The sequence below is a fragment of the Hippopotamus amphibius genome, chromosome 4, assembly GCF_030028045.1.
Source record: "Hippopotamus amphibius kiboko isolate mHipAmp2 chromosome 4, mHipAmp2.hap2, whole genome shotgun sequence".
Lineage (NCBI taxonomy): Eukaryota > Metazoa > Chordata > Mammalia > Artiodactyla > Hippopotamidae > Hippopotamus > Hippopotamus amphibius.
Window position 1 is genome coordinate 56,972,019 of NC_080189.1, and position 16,869 is coordinate 56,988,887.

At 41.4% G+C, this 16,869-nt stretch overlaps 1 protein-coding gene across 1 annotated transcript; it reads left to right on the top strand.

Annotated features, from left to right (window-relative positions):
* The first annotated feature begins 3,837 nt into the window (after positions 1–3,837).
* GATAD1 (GATA zinc finger domain containing 1) lies at positions 3,838–11,771 on the top strand. The gene is made up of 5 exons (XM_057730979.1): positions 3,838–4,330; positions 5,317–5,442; positions 7,122–7,181; positions 8,081–8,264; positions 9,971–11,771. The coding sequence occupies exons 1-5, from the start codon at positions 4,076–4,078 to the stop codon at positions 10,159–10,161; spliced, it is 816 nt and encodes a 271-aa protein (XP_057586962.1). The 5' UTR covers positions 3,838–4,075; the 3' UTR covers positions 10,162–11,771.
* Positions 11,772–16,869: the final 5,098 nt, after the last annotated feature.

Genomic DNA, 16,869 nt, shown 5'->3' on the forward strand with positions numbered 1-16,869 from the left:
CCAGGCACAGAGAACACCCTGAGCTAAGGCATGGGCATGGGAACCACAGGACACACACGCAAAATAGAAAATAGTTCCCTTGGGTTATCACACAGAAGGTATGAGTGCAGTGGGAGACAGTGCCATCATGATGCCCCTCCTGAGGATAAAAGACAAAAAGGTAAGAATACCTGCCCTGGCTCTTTCTCCTTTCTTGCAGTTCCATAGGTCTCTCTGTCTAGTCCACAAGCTCTCTTTCTCTAGTTCATCAATGTTAATAGGCAACTTGAGTTAATTACATTTTTTCCAAGAGTACAGCTGGGGTAGAGGGATATAGCTGATGACTTGACCAGTCTGGTCAGAAGAATGCCTCCTCCTGTCTTATCAGCTGCAGAGTTGACATTTAAATCAGGCATGGACCAGATGTAAAAGTTGTTTACAACCTTATATGTACTAACTCACTGAATCCTCACATCACCCCTGTGAGGTATGCTCTCCCATTAACCTCATTTGACAGGAGGAGACTCAGTGGCCATGTGTCCCTGAGATGTACAGGACAAGAGTGTGAGTGGGCAAGGACCCTCTGCTGCCCATATGCACCAAGATACAAAATGTGGTGAATATCATCTCTTTGAAACTGGCCCTGGGATGTATTTCACGCATCTGCTTCTTTTTTTTCCCAAAGAGTTCTAATTAATGAACCATGTAACACCTAAATCACGCAAATGACTGCATGCTAACAGTGATAATCCCCGGGGGAACTCAGTTTTCTTTCTTTCCTTTAGTGTGAATGTTAAGACCTTGGGAGGTATTTATTTCTGTGTTCACACCTTACACACTAACACACACAGACATACACACAGACATGCCTCTCCAGCAGAATTTTTTTGCATATTCCCACAGGCACCAAATTCTCTTTATGTGCTCCACTTGCACGCTTCCTCTGGGTCCAAGCTAGGTATCTCGCCTTATGTCAGTCTGAGATCTCTCTCTTGGCACCTCAGGGAGCCCTGCCCTGACCATTGTGGCTCCTGCTCTTCCTGAGGCACCCATGGAGGGAGCAGGGGATTGGGTCAGAGTCTTCGCTGACAGCGCCTCCTTGAATCCTTTTCTCCTATGCATTTCTCTCACCTCCCAACTTGACGCCTTTGTCCTCTGTCCCAGTCACTGTCTCTGCCTCGTAGTCCTATTTATCCTTACAGCACACTGCTCTATTCTATTAACACTCCACTACATCTGCACGGGAGTTTTGTGATACTATAGCTTTGCTGCTTGGAGGAGAAGCCCCATATATTGACTGAGAACTGTGTGCCACGCATGATAATTGATCAAACCTTCATGCAACTGACTATTTACAGACAAGGGACTGAGCTGCAGAGAGAAGGTCTGCTTGCCAGTCCTTGAACTAGGTACTGTCCACTGTGCCCCATGATCTCCTGCTGGGAGAGGATTTTTAGGACCAAGAAACCACCTATTTCCTTATTTTCCATTTGATATTTTCTCTTCTTTTTAGTTTTTAATAGCAACACATAATGTGGTAAAAAATATTTTAAATGATTAAAAAAGGGTGCAAAAAGAAGAGTGAAAGCCTCCCTCCCTTACCACCTCTGTTAGCATCACTTGTCAAGTTTTTTGTGTAAATAACTAAAAAAAGGACATGCCACACACACATAGATTTTTAATTTACACACAATGATCCTGTTCTATACACTGTTCTATAAATTGCTTTTTTCCCTCCTAATTATATTTGAGATCTTTTCATATCAGCAAGAAGAAGAGCTTTGAATGGTTTCCTACCTTACTCAGAATAAAATCCAAAGTCCTAACTTTGGCTGACATGACCTTGATGCAAAAGCCTGACAAAGATATTACAAGAAAGGAAAATTATAAGCCTATCTCACTCATGAACATAGACACAAAAATCTTAAAATATTAGTAAAGCAAATCCAACAGTATGTGAAAAGAATAGTATATGATGACCAAGTTGGATTCATTCCAGAAGTGGCAATGTTAACATTCAGAAATCTATCCGTGTAATCCACACATTAACAGATAAAGAAGGAAAAGCATTATGAATGTCCCATGCAGAAAATTATTTGACAAAATTTTATATTCATGATGAAAATAAGAATAGAAGGAACCTTCCTTATCCTGACAAAGGGAATCTACAAAATCTACAGTGTTAGAAATCAGTATAGTGGTAAAAAATATCTCTGGATAAAGAGCAAGTGAGGGGCTTTTGTGGTAGTAATGTTCCATTTCTTGATTTGGTTGCCTGAGTGCGGTGACTTTGTGATAATCAAGCTATACACAGATGCAGTGGATACTTTACAAAATGTGTATTATACTTAATTTTAAAAGGTTGTAATTTTTTTTTTAACCAGGAAAAACATGTAGTTCTTCCTGATGATCTCAGAAGGGTAGAGAGTGTGATCAGGAGTTATGGGAGCTGACAAGGACACGAACTGGAGATGCTGGGATGAGGAGGAATGGAGAAAAGAGGGCGTTGAGTGGTTATACATGTGGATATGGACCCGACCCAGGATGGTGTCCTCTGGTGGAGAGGAAGCTGGTGAGCCAGGGGCCAAAGTTCTCAGTAAATGACAGGCAGTACTTTGGAGATGAGGTGCAAAGATAGGTGTACTAGAGGGAGAGATACATTAGGGAGCATGGAATTTAGTACCTAGACACCCCTCACAGAGTGCATTGTTCTACAAGGAGAAGACTACATGTGTACCTATTCTCCTCAATCACTTTCACAATTGGTCTTAAACCCCATAATGGTCTGGAAAGTAATTAATATTTTGTTTTACTATTGGGGAACCCTGGACTCAGTCAGGATGACAGAGCCACAACTCAGTACCCAGGGCTGCTTCGAAGGCCTGTCCAGATGTGCTTCCAAGACCGATGGCCATGTAGGCATCCGGGCCAAATCACCATTCCTCTGTGGATCGTCAGTTAACAGTAAAATAGGAATATCTTGTTCCATAATTGGCATAAGCTCTACATGTGGTTTCACGACATCATAAGGCGTTCAATAGTTTTCTTGTTCCTCTTCCCCCAGCACTCCATCAACATAGTCATCAAGATCTGTCCAGGAACATCAAGTCTGGAAAACCCGGATTGTGAAGACAGGTATGCAACCACCTCTCCTCTAAGGGAAGCTGAGGGGAGACTCGTTTCTCTGGCGAAGCCTGTACTGACCAGCGACGTTAAAGAGGAGGCTGGATGCTCACGAGGCCCTTGCCCTCAGCCAGCTGTCTTCGAGTATGGTCCACGCAGTTTCCAAGACCCTTTCTGGGGGTTCTTGGGGCCAAATCGGTTCTCCAACAATACCAAACCAACACTCTCTGTTCAGAGGCTACAAGACTTAAGATGACACCGTCACTCAAGGGCCAGTGAACGTATGCGTGGCATCTTAGGCTTTAAAATATGTTTCAATTCCTAATACACAAAAGTCCATGGATATAACCCTTACAAGCAAACGTATCTGGGGGTCTAAATTATAATTTTAAAGAGTGTAAAGGGGTCCTAAGTAGGAGTGCCAGATTTAGCAAACAAAAAATACAGGCTGCCAGTTAAATTTGAATTCAGATACACAACGAATATTGCATGGGATACACTCATATTAAAAAGTTACTTGTTGCTTCTCTGAAATTTAGATTCCATTGGGCGTGCTATATTTCATTAGCCAATCTTAGAAGTAAGGCGGAAAAGTTCGAGCACCCCCAGAGGTCCCAGTAATTCCGGGCGGGGCACTTCCGGTCAGGCCAGCCGGCCAGAGCGCGGGCCCCGCCCATCGCCGGAAGCCGCCTCAGGCAGCGGCTCGGCTTTCCTGCCAGGCCAGGCCCCGCCCCGGCGCCGCCTCCCGGTACCTCGGGCCGTCGGGGCTGGTGCGGGCCGCCGAGCGAGCGGAACCGGCTTCCTGCCTCCAGGGGGCAGCGGCCGCGGCTTGGTCCCGGCGCGAACAGTTCGGCGCCGCGCCCGCGCCGCTCTTTCTGTCTTTGGGAGTGGCGGGCCGGCCAGCGGCCCGCCGAGGCCGGCGGTCGCCATTCCCGTGTCGCTGCGCCCGCGGGGGCCGCCTGAGCCGGCCACGATGCCACTGGGCCTGAAGCCCACCTGCAGCGTCTGCAAGACCACGTCGTCCTCCATGTGGAAGAAGGGCCCGCAGGGGGAGATCCTCTGCCACCACTGCACGGGCCGGGGCGGCGCGGGCGGCGGGGGCTCCGGCTCGGGGGCGGCCGGCGGGACGGGGGGCAGCGGCGGCGGCGGCGGCGGCTTCGGCGCGGCGACCTTCGCCAGCACCTCGGCCGCCCCTCCGCAGAGCAACGGGGGCGGGGGCGGCAAGCAGGTGAGCTCCTCCGGCCCCTCCCGCCGGCGGAGGTCGACCGGGCGAGTGGCGGGCGGAGGCCGGGTGGGCGCGGAGGAGGCGGGCGGGGGCCTCCCGGGATGGCCGTGCCCCTGCTGGGCGGGGCCGCCCCCTCCCCTCCCCTCCCCTCCCCTCCCCTCCCCTCCCCTCCCCTCCCCTCCCCTCCCCTCCCCTCCCCTCCCCTCCCCTCCCCTCCCCTCCCCTCCCCTCCCCTCCCCTCCCCTCCCCTCCCCTCCCCTCCCCTCCCCTCCCCTCCCCTCCCCTCCCCTCCCCTCCCCTCCCCTCCCCTCCCCTCCCCTCCCCTCCCCTCCCCTCCCCTCCCCAACGAAAACATTGTCTTTGGTTTGGCCTATTGTTAGCACCTTTTCCAATGAGAAACTGAAGGTCTAGAGAAGCAAGAAAAGTGAAAACCCCTCAGAAATCCCCCGATTGTAATGTTTTGGATAGCAACCAGACATCTCAGCACACACACGTATACACAGAGATGTCAACAGGGTCATGCTATTGGACCTTTTCCCCTGTTAATAAAGTTTATTTTGTCATAATGTCATGTTATTAAGATTATCATGTCCTCATTTTCAGTGGCAGCATAAGCATTCCATTGCAGGAGGTGGCATACCAAACCCGTTCTCTGGCGTCGGAGAGTTGAGTTTTTAAGGATTTTTCTGTTATGTTATAAGCACAACCGAAGAATAGTTCTTGCCCTGGCCTAGACTGACTCCTGTTGCCGCCCCCTTGCCCTGTTACAAGTTCCTCACACCTCTTTGGAGGTGCTTGCCTTGTTTGAATTAGGCCAGTTCGTATGATTACCCAGCATAAAAAGAAAAGGTGCGCTCTTACTTAATTTTTAAATGTTCGTCTAAAGTGCATACTCAGGCATCCTTGTAAGATGGTTGTATCGCGTCAGCAACCTTTCTACGCTTTTTATTTCTTTCTCTTTTTTTGTTCTTTAATTGTTTATGTAACAGAGTAAGCAGGAAATTCACAGGAGGTCTGCTCGGCTCAGAAACACTAAATACAAATCTGCTCCAGCTGCTGAAAAGAAAGTTTCCACTAAAGGAAAAGGGAGAAGACATATTTTTAAATTAAAAAATGTAAGATGATTGTGGACAGTGTCTTGTACTGTAATGGCATTGTATGTGTAATGTGTCCTGCCACCGCCTTCATCTCTCAGCATTGAACTTGGCAGCTCTTTTGTAGTGTTCTGGGGATTGGTCCGGACTTTCTAGAGGGGAGTGAGCTGTGTTGTAGGAGGCTTACTGTTTATAAAGTTAATAATACCCTTTCTCTCTCTCTCATTTTTTAGCTTTTATTTCTTTCTCTGGGAAATATGGAATATGATTCTAAAAGAGACCTAAACCTCAAGCACATTTTATTGGGTCCTCTATGCAAAGGATGAGATGGGGTTATAGTTCTTGGTGTGGCCAGGTATACTGGGAAAACTTTTTTTTTTTCCCTTTCTTAAAGCTCTAAGTAATAATACCTGGAACGCATTCATTTCCATATTTGTTTGTTATTTTGGCCTCAGAAAATGTTTGTTATTGATTTATAATGATCAACGTGATGAATGTGAATCAAAAATTTTAACTAAGTCTTCTTTCTTCTGCTATGAGAAAATAGATGGTTCGAAGACCTTTGAACTGGGATAGTTGAAAGCCTACTTTTGTTGCAGTAAATTCTTATTGTTTTTGAAATACAAGGGACAGTGGTCAAACACAACGGGCAATACATTATATACTATCTTTTTTTTAAAACCTCATTAGGTACTCTGCTTTCAGAACAGGAATGCTTCACTTACCAGTAGGGGCATTTTTGAAGTTGGGTGTATTCACTTAAAAAACTGAAAGAGATCTTTCATTATATTCTTGTGCAGATTGTGGATTCTTTTTCTTGTTGAGAATATTTGCCCCTAATTTATTTAAGATTTTTATAATTTAGTTTTCTAAAATGAGGTGTTTATTAACTAGACAAAACATGTAAATATTTGATTGTATACACTGAAACCGTTTAAACACGTTTTCCTCTAAAGTGTGGTGGAATATATTTTCTCCAAGTATTTTGTAATGTCAATTTCTCTAGCAACCCCTTTCTTCAAGGATGATACCAAGACATATTTGGGAAGGCCTAGTTACTGTGTTGTGGCATAGAAGTGTGTATTACAGCTTAAGAAGGAATTTCAGTGATGGTTGAGTTGTGGCAAATTACTAACAATTCCAAAGAAAGTTTCCTTTGGCCTTGGTTCAGGCTTGCTAGAAAATTTGTTCTGTTTGATATTATCATAGGTGGTTCCATAGTTAAGTTGAGACAGAAAATATGTTTGAGGAGACACGTTTATTATTATTATTATTATTATTATTATTATTATTTCCACTTCTGTGCTGCTCAGGCCATTAGAGCCAGATATTTTTATAATTAGAATGTTAATGTGTAATAAAACTCTGAAAGGGCTGCTCTTAGATCTCAGCCACATAATCAGGAGTTTGTCCTTTGATTCTTAGCAGTTTTTAAGCTAAAGGTAGCAGACATATTCAGACCATGCTTTGCCACAACATTCAGGAAATCTTTTTTTCTTTAAACTACAGTTCTCGTCACCAAACAACTTTAGTTTTTCTAAAATTATAAAACTGTCATATATGGCTGGAAAAATGCCTATACACACTACACACACACACACGTGCACGCACACACGTGCACACATACACATGCCACACACACACACACCACACACACACTCTATGAATATGCTAATATTTTTACTTTTGTTTTTTCATAGCCCATCAAAGCTCCTGAGTCAGTTTCCACCATAATCACTGCAGAATCAATCTTCTACAAGGTGAGCATCTGTAGTCACTGAAGGAAGATTTGAGTCTATTGTATAATGTGCTCCTAAAATGTTGAGTTAATCTAAAGGTCTCTGCTACTCTGTATAAGGTGTGATTGTGTTTTTTGTTCCTTTCTAAGCTATTTTCTCCCATAGGTGGCTATTAGAAAACATCTCATCCAGAGTTGAGTTGGGAGAGGAAGTTGCCTATTGAAATATGAGGATCTTAACGTATTTTTTAATGTAGATTACGGGAATTGTTTTTAAAATGTAAACTTATGGTGTGAAGCCATTACAGTGAGCCATCCTAGTCAGTGTGACAGTATTGAAAGCTGAGAAGGTAGAGGTGAGATTTGGATAGTAGAGGTGAGAGTAGGCATAGAGATTTGAAAATGCCTTTAAGCAGAAGTGAGAGGAGTAAGGGCCATAGTGGGGATTGGCCCCTCCTGGAAGTCCATGGTGAAGGAGAGAGAGTCCCAGCTGTTTTGATAAAAGCACTGCTTTTCAAGTCTGTACAGAGATAGACCACTGAGCTGGTGTAGGAGCCTCAGCTGCAGCTCCGCCTTATGTGGCTTTTCAGAAAGTCACTTAACCTTTGTACAGCTCAGTGGCTCTGGCGAAAACAGTAGGGATAGTACTGTTGTGATATAAAATTATTTTTATAAAAAAATGTTTTCTCCAGCTGCAAGTCACTGTGTGTGTGAGAGAGAGAAAGAAACTTTTTTCATTCAAAAATGAAACAACTTTAGGATTGGCATCAACCATATAAACCCTGATACATTAGACCATCTTGAAGACCTTTTATTGGCACTTTGAAAATTGTTGCTTTCATAATAAGGAAGTTTCAGTTCACAGCTGTAGTGTTGTTCTATTTTTATTTTAAATATGGGGTTATCTTCTACTTCCACCAGGGAGTCTATTACCAAATTGGAGATGTTGTTTCTGTAATTGATGAACAAGATGGAAAACCCTACTATGCTCAGATCAGGGGTTTTATCCAGGACCAGTATTGTGAGAAGAGTGCAGCACTGACGTGGCTCATTCCCACTCTGTCTAGCCCCAGGGACCAATTTGATCCTGCATCCTACATCATAGGTGAGTTTGACAGGTACAGACAAGTTCTTGAACCCAGTTAATTTTCCATTATTATGCAAAAGTATATTCATCTGCTTGAGCTGCCATGACAAAATACCGTAAACTGAATGGGCTAAACAGCAGAAATTTATTTTCTCACCGTTCTGGAGACTGGAAGTCCAAGATCAAGGTGCTGTCAGGGTCAATTTCTGGTGAGAGCTCTCTTCCTGGCTTGTAGACAGCCACCTTTTGGTTGTATCCTCACATGGGCTTTCCTCTGTGTGTGTGTACTCCTGGCATCTCTTCCTCTTCTTATAAGGACACCAATCCTATTGGATTAGAGCCCCACCGTTATGGCTTCATTTAACCTTAGTTACCTCCCTAAAGGTCCTATCTCCAGATGTTATCACATTAGGAATTAGGACTTCAACATATGACTTTGGGGGGTTACAATTCAGTCCATAACAAAGAAGCATAATTATAAAAAAGTAGAGAATTTTATAGAAAATATGAAATACACTTTATAAAGCTGGGGTGTGAGGGCTGTCAGTTATTTTGAGTTATGGGGCAATATGCACCTACTAAAAACCTGTGTGGATAAGATATTTCTGAGTGACCCAGGGTTAAACTCTATTAAAAGAATTTATTGCTCAACAACTAGATTATTTAGGTAACATATAAAATTTTATTCAAAAATAATTTCTAGAGGAACTATCATGTTTATGTCTAAAATCTTACAAATTCTCAATGTGTCCTAAATGTCATACACATCATCCTAGACCTTTTGTAACCTTTTATATCATTATTGGTAGTTGAAATGGCAGCAACTGTACTCATTAATTTCAAAGCTGACTAAAGAATTGCTTCTTGATATAGACTCACAAGAAGAAGTTGTTGATAAATAGAATTTTGAAAGTGTTTAGAGTTTTAAAATTACCCCAAACTCTTCAACCTTTCTGCGATAGGCATACATTACTTTTGCATTCTAAGAGAAAACATACAAAAGGTTTTTTTCAGAGAGAACTCAAGGACAGATAAAAGTACCACTATTATTCTCACCTGCATGTCAAGTTTGATACATGACCAAGCAGTTTGTCTTCTGCTTGTACATAGAAGAGTGAACTTTCATTTACCTGTTCTATCAGAACAGGATTGTCAGCAGAGGCAGTAATATGACTGAATCACCTCAAGGACTCTGTTTCACCTCCTCTTCCTAATCCTCAGATTCTAAAGGAGACAGCATAGCATAAAGGTTCAGAGCACAGACTCAGGAACTAGACTCTGGGTTCACAGGACAGCCACTTACTAGATATTTGATCTCAGGCAGGTTCCTTGATCTCTCTTGCCTCATTTCCTCATGTAAAATAGGAATAATAATAGTGCCTAACTCAGAGGGTTGTTGTGAGGATTCAGAGTATTGATATATATATCAAGTACTTAGAACAGTATAAACATAATAAACACTATATAAGGCTAAATATTATTTTTATTTTTTTAAATATTATTTTTAGAATCCTTTCTATATTGAGTTATATTTTGGAGAGAATACTGTATTCCTTAAGCAGTTAAAGCAGAAAATAGTGATGGAAGGTAACTTCAAAATAATATATATTTCAAGGGCTAATGTCAAGTTACCACCAGAACAGTTTCTCCTAGTTTCTAGGAAGTTTAACATTTTATGAAAATGATATATACCCTCAAAAATGTGAACATTGGCTGCCTTCTAGGACCAGAGGAGGATCTTCCAAGGAAGATGGAATACTTGGAATTTGTTTGTCATGCACCTTCTGAATATTTCAAGTCACGTTCATCACCATTTCCCACAGTTCCCACCAGACCAGAGAAGGGCTATATATGGACTCATGTTGGACCTACTCCTGCAATAACTATTAAGGAAACAGTTGCCAACCATTTGTAGTTTAAAAATGAACATCGATTTCCAGTTGTCTTGTATATGTATTACCATAAGACATGCCACGTGTTTCTTTAATGAAGTTCTTGGATGGGAAAGTGACTAAAAAGTTTTTTCCCTACTGCCCAGTAATCATTAGTTTGTTTATTACTAGTCACTTAGAAAATTAAAAGAAATAGAAAAGAAAAGAAAAATAAATGAAATATAAAAATATATATATACATTTTTTTTATTAAATATCTTTTGAACTTAAGTATTACATACACATTTAGTGTGTGTATCCTCCCAGACAAAGACTGTAATTTCCAGGGAGATCATTAGGAACAGGTAGTATCTATTTTCCTCCATCATTTATTTCTAGAAACTCATAAAATGGATTGTATTTTCCTACAAAATATTAATTAAGGTTTGAATTTCTAACAAAGGGCTGAATCAAATAAAATGTAGCCGTGATCAACAGTAACTGTCACCAAGTTAAAAAAAGCTTTATTTTATCATCTAGAAGGTGCTGTTACTGACTGTTGGCTGCCTTAACCTTAAGGAAAGTGATTGGTGGATGATTTTATTAGCCTAGGCCTTTTAAAACTTTCACTAATTCTTCTATAGTAAGCAGGGATTCAGAATCATTTAGTTGATCTTAATAGAGCTGCTCTTCACTGCTTCACCTTCTCAGTCAGAGCGAGGCTTAATCAAAACATTAAGTTTATAGTGCACATAGTCAACTTCACTAAAAACACACAGGAAATGTGCTGTTCAGGCATCCCTGAGCAGTAGTTTCTTGACCACCATTAGAACGAACATTGGGCAGTCACATAAATGATTAATAGGTCATTAACATTGATATCTAAAAAAAAGTCCACTCCAAAGTTCAAACCATCTGCTGTGGACCCATAATAACAGGCCTAAAACAATGTCTTGGACTTAGAAGGCCAGGTATAAGAATTCCATTCAGACTTCACGGATAGGTTTTCCTTCAAGAGTAGGTCAGCTAAGTAAGGGAGCAAGAACTTAAAAGTGGGAAGAAGTGGGGTTTGCGTACACTTGCCTCCTCCCGTGTTCTGACTTGACCATTATTTCTCAACCCCAGGAAAATTCATCAGAATCTAATTAATTATAATGATTTTGAATTGTAGCAGTTTTAACTGTTATTTTTCTACATAGTTAATGTTCGTATGTTGTGATGAAGTTATGTTTGTATGTTGTAATGAAGTTATGGTTGTATGTTATAGCTATAGCTCTATATACGTAGTTATCTCTCTCTTCACAAAAGTTATAGTAAAATTGATTGTAAATACCATTGTAAATAACTAAATGCTAATATTAAAACTTTTGGATTAAAATGTATTTTTCACAATATATTTACCTTGGATTTATTTCATGCATTTATTTCATTTAAACAATTAAATTGGGCTTTCTACCCCAAAATGGTGTAAATAGAAGACACCAGTGTTGTAGTACTCATAGTTTGGAGTGACAAATTCATCCTCACTATGTAATAGATGTTGGGAAACTCAAAGAATGGCTGATTGATAAAATGAACACTTAATGTGTAAAGTATTTATTAAAATGAGGAAATAATTAAAAACCAGTGTATGTACTGACCATTTGTTTATAAATTGGTAGATACTTGTGTAATATCTTTTAAAATAAAGTTTGAAATTTAGTTTTCCTCCTTAACAAGTACCAATGGCTCCTGTTACTCACAGGGTAGATCCATACCTTTTCTCCTGTGATGGAAGGCCTGCGCTTATGTGGCCCCCGACTATGTTCCCAGCCTTGTCGCCAAAGGGGTGAGAGACTGATGTAGGTTCAGGTTTGTCCTTGCTCTCCTCCACTTCAAATCCATCTTTGCTTCCAGACTGCCTGCCCTGCTGATTTTAGGTCCCAGCCTGGACACAGAAGCAAAAGCCTTACACAGACTGTTCAACAGGCTCCCACAGTTATGTAAGGTAAAATCTCTATAATAGATTCTTTATTCTATATTATTCCTAGTGGCTCTGTTTCATTAATCAAATCCTGACCAATATAGTTACTGGGACACTGAAGGATAAAGCAAGGAACTGCTGTTTTTCATTACAAGCTATTTAGAATTACTTAGTCTTCTTTTTTAAAAAACTATGTACATGTATTACTTTGACAAATTTTTTTAGTTGAAAAGTAATGAAGGATATCACAAAGGGAAAGATGAATAGGTGTATTATAAAAAACTAATTTCTAACTGTCAAAATATGTATATAAAATTAAAAACCAAACAATTCTTTTTCTCCTTTCTGTTAAAGAAGTGGGAATTGTTAGCTAGTATTTCTTATTCAACATGACAGACTGGCATGAACTCAATTGCAAACAAAAGCTACAATCATAACCTCAACTTCTTGTAACATCATCACTATTTGGAATTACTCCTATATTCCACCTGTTTAGCAGAAGCTGGGTAGAAGGGAGCAAGTTTATAACAAAACACCCTCTATACCTTCAATACTTCTCCCTGTGGATAGGGAAGGTGTGAGTTAAAAAGACAGTAAGTTCAGAATAGAGAGTGAGGGTGCTATTGGGGAATTTGAAAAAACTTCTTTCAACTCGGGTGGTAGAGAAAGAAAACACTTTTATTATTGACTGAGGATTAAATCAGAATGTGCTGCTCATCATAGACAATTGGCTGAGGTTGCAAAGACAGAAAGGAACCTCAGCCTTTCATACAGCAAGGCAGGTACCTTCATTACATACATGTTCTCAAGATAAACAGTAACTAGTCCTCATTTAAGAGAACTTGACAGCACCATTAGTCACATACAGTTCTTTCTAAATTTACCTGGTGATTGGGGTGACCACCTATGTTAGCTAATTGACTTTATGGGGGGGGGGAGCAGAAGGACAAACATGTCTTTAAGACAGGAGGTACTTTAACAATTTGGAGCACTGAAGTTTGGCTTTTATCCTCTCACAGAAACTGGAGGATAGGGGTGCTATCTCCTGACAGTTACATTTCAAAGAGTTGGCTCCCAGGTCCTTGAAAAAAGCATTACTAGGTTGTAAAACTGACAGTCTTGTTTAGTTGCTAAAAAGACACATTTCAAAGACAGAAAATACGAGTTTTCTAAGTATTCTGACAAAAAGGCCTATCTCTTGCCTTATTTTCAACAGGGGGAATTAAACTTTTTATTTTAAATTCCTGTTTGTCCTTACAGTGCCCTAAATTGGAAGAGGGAGGAAGTGGGGAGCTTTGTGACTCAGGCCTCGTGTCAGGGCTGGTGAGGGTTTCACTATGGCGGCCACTTCAGGGCTCAGGGAGAGACCAAGGGCCGGAGTCCATTCTCCACTCACCCAGGACCGTCGGTCAGGGCATATCCTGCACCACCATACTTGGTTGTCTTCATGGTTGTGGCTTTTATTAACAGGACTAAGAGGTTCTGAACTTAAAAAGGCCAAAACTGTAATCTTGTGCTGAAGGAAAATTCATTTTCTATTCATTCTTCTCCATGAACACTTGCCAGTGCTTTGTATCCAGCAGGTTCACAAATATCTCACTTGATTATCCTCATTTTATATTTTAATAATTAATCATATGGATTTTGAACATGTTTTTAGATTCCACTGCCCTCCCCCACCTCTATACCAGTGAACCACAAACACATTGGAATCACCTCTGGTGCTTTAAAAACAAAAAACAAAAAGAAAATACAAGACAAAAACAAAAACGCTGCTGGGAAGTTCACACAAGCAATTAAGTAAATCAGTATCTGTGGGAGTAAGACTGGGACTTGTTAGTTTCCAAAGAATCTAGTAAAACTTAAAAATACAAAAAAAATGTTTAAGGTTCCAGAGGTGATTCTGATGTGCAGCCAGAAATGAGAACCACTGCTCAGACTAGTTTTCTCTTAGTATATAAAATTCAGCTGATAAAGTCTTCAGTTACTACAGAGAGGGAGACATCTGCTAGCATCCTGCTTTGGGGCAATTTACGAAGATCATCAAAGGCCTGTCTATGCTAATTAGCCCTGGTAATGGTAATTCCTCACCTGTCAAAGAAACTGACTTACACCAGTCACAGTCCTCCAGCTCAGCTGTGGCTTGTTTAGCTGACCCTAGAGAACAGGACCTGCTCGCCTCCTAAAGAAATCCTCACCTCCTGGCCAATCAGGCTGTTTCCACGTTGCCTCTTAAGGCTGGGTGGGCCTCACTGCTGCTCAGCATTCCGGGAGAGGGTTGCACTGCTGGGGGATCCTGCACTCCCCCAATGCATGGATAGTTTTCCCTTGACTAAGGGATATCAAACTCATTACTAAGTTGTTTTAGTTTTGTCATTTGACAGTTTGGTGAGGAGATGCATCCTGAAGACGGCTGCTGGAGAGGCCAGGAGGCTCCGGGACTCAGGTGAAGGTAGCTTCGGAGCCATTTGGGTTTGATGCCTCTTTGCCACTCTCCAGGACCCCCTTATTTTGCCTTGTAAGCCCCTTGAGTTTGTCCGGATCCTTCCAGGTGGAAAATTGGGGTGTGAGAAGATCCAGACCTAATGGGCGACAGTGTTTGGATTTGTGGCTGACTTCATCTACAAGGTAAGCGCCCTGGGGAGGTCCTGACAGGTCTCAGAAACTGCAGAGGCAGCCAGAAACAGTAAGTCTGGTTGAATTAGGATTGTTTCAACAAGGGAAAATAATGAGTACCGTCAGTCTAAAGGAAGTAAGATGGCAGCTGTTAGGAGACTCACAAAGCCTCAGGGTAAGTTCAAAGCATAAACTGTTGTGGGACTTGGGGAAGTAAATTAAGACAAGAAATATTGGGCTCTTTTCACCAACCGTGCTCCAAAATCTTTTTTTTTTTTTAATTTATTTATTTTTGGCTGTGTTGGGCCTAGGTTGCTGCTCTCGGGCTTTCTTTAGTTGCGTTTAGTGGAGAAAGCGGTAAGCGGGGGGCTACTCTTCCTTGCGGTGCGTGGGCCTCTCATTGCAGTGGCTCCTCCTGTTGCAGAGCACAGGCTCTAGCTGTGTGGGCTTCAGTAGTTGTGTCACTTGGGTTCAGTAGCCGTGGCACTCGGGCTCATTAGCTGTGGTGCTCGGGCTTAACTGCTCTGCAGCATGTGGGATCTTCCAGAGCAGGGATCAAACCCGCATCGTCTGCATTGGCAGGTGGACTCTTAACCACTGCGCCACCAGGGAATTCCCAAACCAAAATCTTAAGTAGGCACAATTTGAGATATTTAAAGCTATTAGAGCGTCCACCAGTATAAAGCAATCTTCTCAGAAAAAAAAAAATCTATTGTTAATGGAAATCTCAGAAGCCACTGCGGCAAAATTGGTGGGCAAAGCTGTTAGAGCTCTGGTTACCTAGACTCCTGTGCTAGAGTAAGTTGGTCACCAAATGGGGTTGGATTGACACTAGGTCATCAGCCAACCTGAAGAAGTTTTCCATGTAACAAGGTGCACTGTAAAACACCACACAGTTTAGCTTTGAGAGACCCAAGGCGTAGCTAAAGTAAGAGTTCTCAAGTCTTAAAGAATTGAACTCACAACCTTCTGGCACACCTGCCTAATTTATATTTAAGAACTGTGGTCCAAGAAGCTGTAAATATCTACATAAACAGCAGAATCTTACTAAGACAACCTAGAATTACAATGGCTGTTATGGGGAACCTTCCCATTGGACGAGATCATTCATTGAAGAAGGGCAATTGAAAGCAAGGGTTTCCGAACAGAATGGGATACCTGTTTAATTTTTTTCTTTTTTAAAAAATTTTAAGTTGAGGTATAATTGACATACAACATTATATTAGTTTCAGGTGTATAACATAGTAATTCAATATATGTATCCATTGCAAAATGATCATAATAAATCCAGTTAACATCTGTCACCACATATAGTTACAGCTTTTTTTGTGACGAAAAATTTTCAGATTTACTCTTAACAACTTTGAAGTATACAATACAGTGTTATTAATTATAGTCACCATACTGTGTGTACATCCTATCCCCATGACTTATTTTATAACTGGAAGTTTGTACCTTTTGACTCCCTTCATCCATCTAGCCCCCCTCCACCCTCTATCCCTACTTCTTGTAGTTACCAATCTGTTCTCTGTATCTAGGAGGTTGTGTTTTTATTTTGTTTTTTTACATTCCCCACATAAGTGAGATTATATAGTTTGGTTTCTCTGACTTATTTCACTTAGCATAATGCCCTCAAGGTCCATCTAAATTGCTGCAAATTGCAAGATTTAATTCTTTTATAAGACTGTTAATATTGTGTATACATACTACAATTTCTTTATCCATTCATCCGTGGATGGACACTTAGGTTGTTTCCATAACTTTGCTATTGTAAATAATGCTGCAGTGAATATGGGGGTGCCTACATCTTTTCGAATTAGTGTTTTTGCTTTCTTTGGATATAGACCCAGAAATGGGATTGCTGGATCATATGGTAGTTCTTTTGGGGGGGGGGGATCTTTTGTTGCAAAAGATGATGATTTATCTTGTACAATGTAGGAAGTCCATTTTCTTATCATGTATAACTTATTTTATTGGCTGCGTTGGGTTTTCATTGCTACACGCGGGCTTTCTCTAACTGAGGCGAGTGGGGGCTACTCTCCATTGTGGTGCACGGGCTTCTCATTGCTGTAGCTTTTGGTGAGGAGCATGGGCTCATGGGTGCACAGACTCAGTAGTTACGGCTCATGGGCTTAGTTGCTCCATGGCATGTGGGATCTTCCTGGACCAGGGC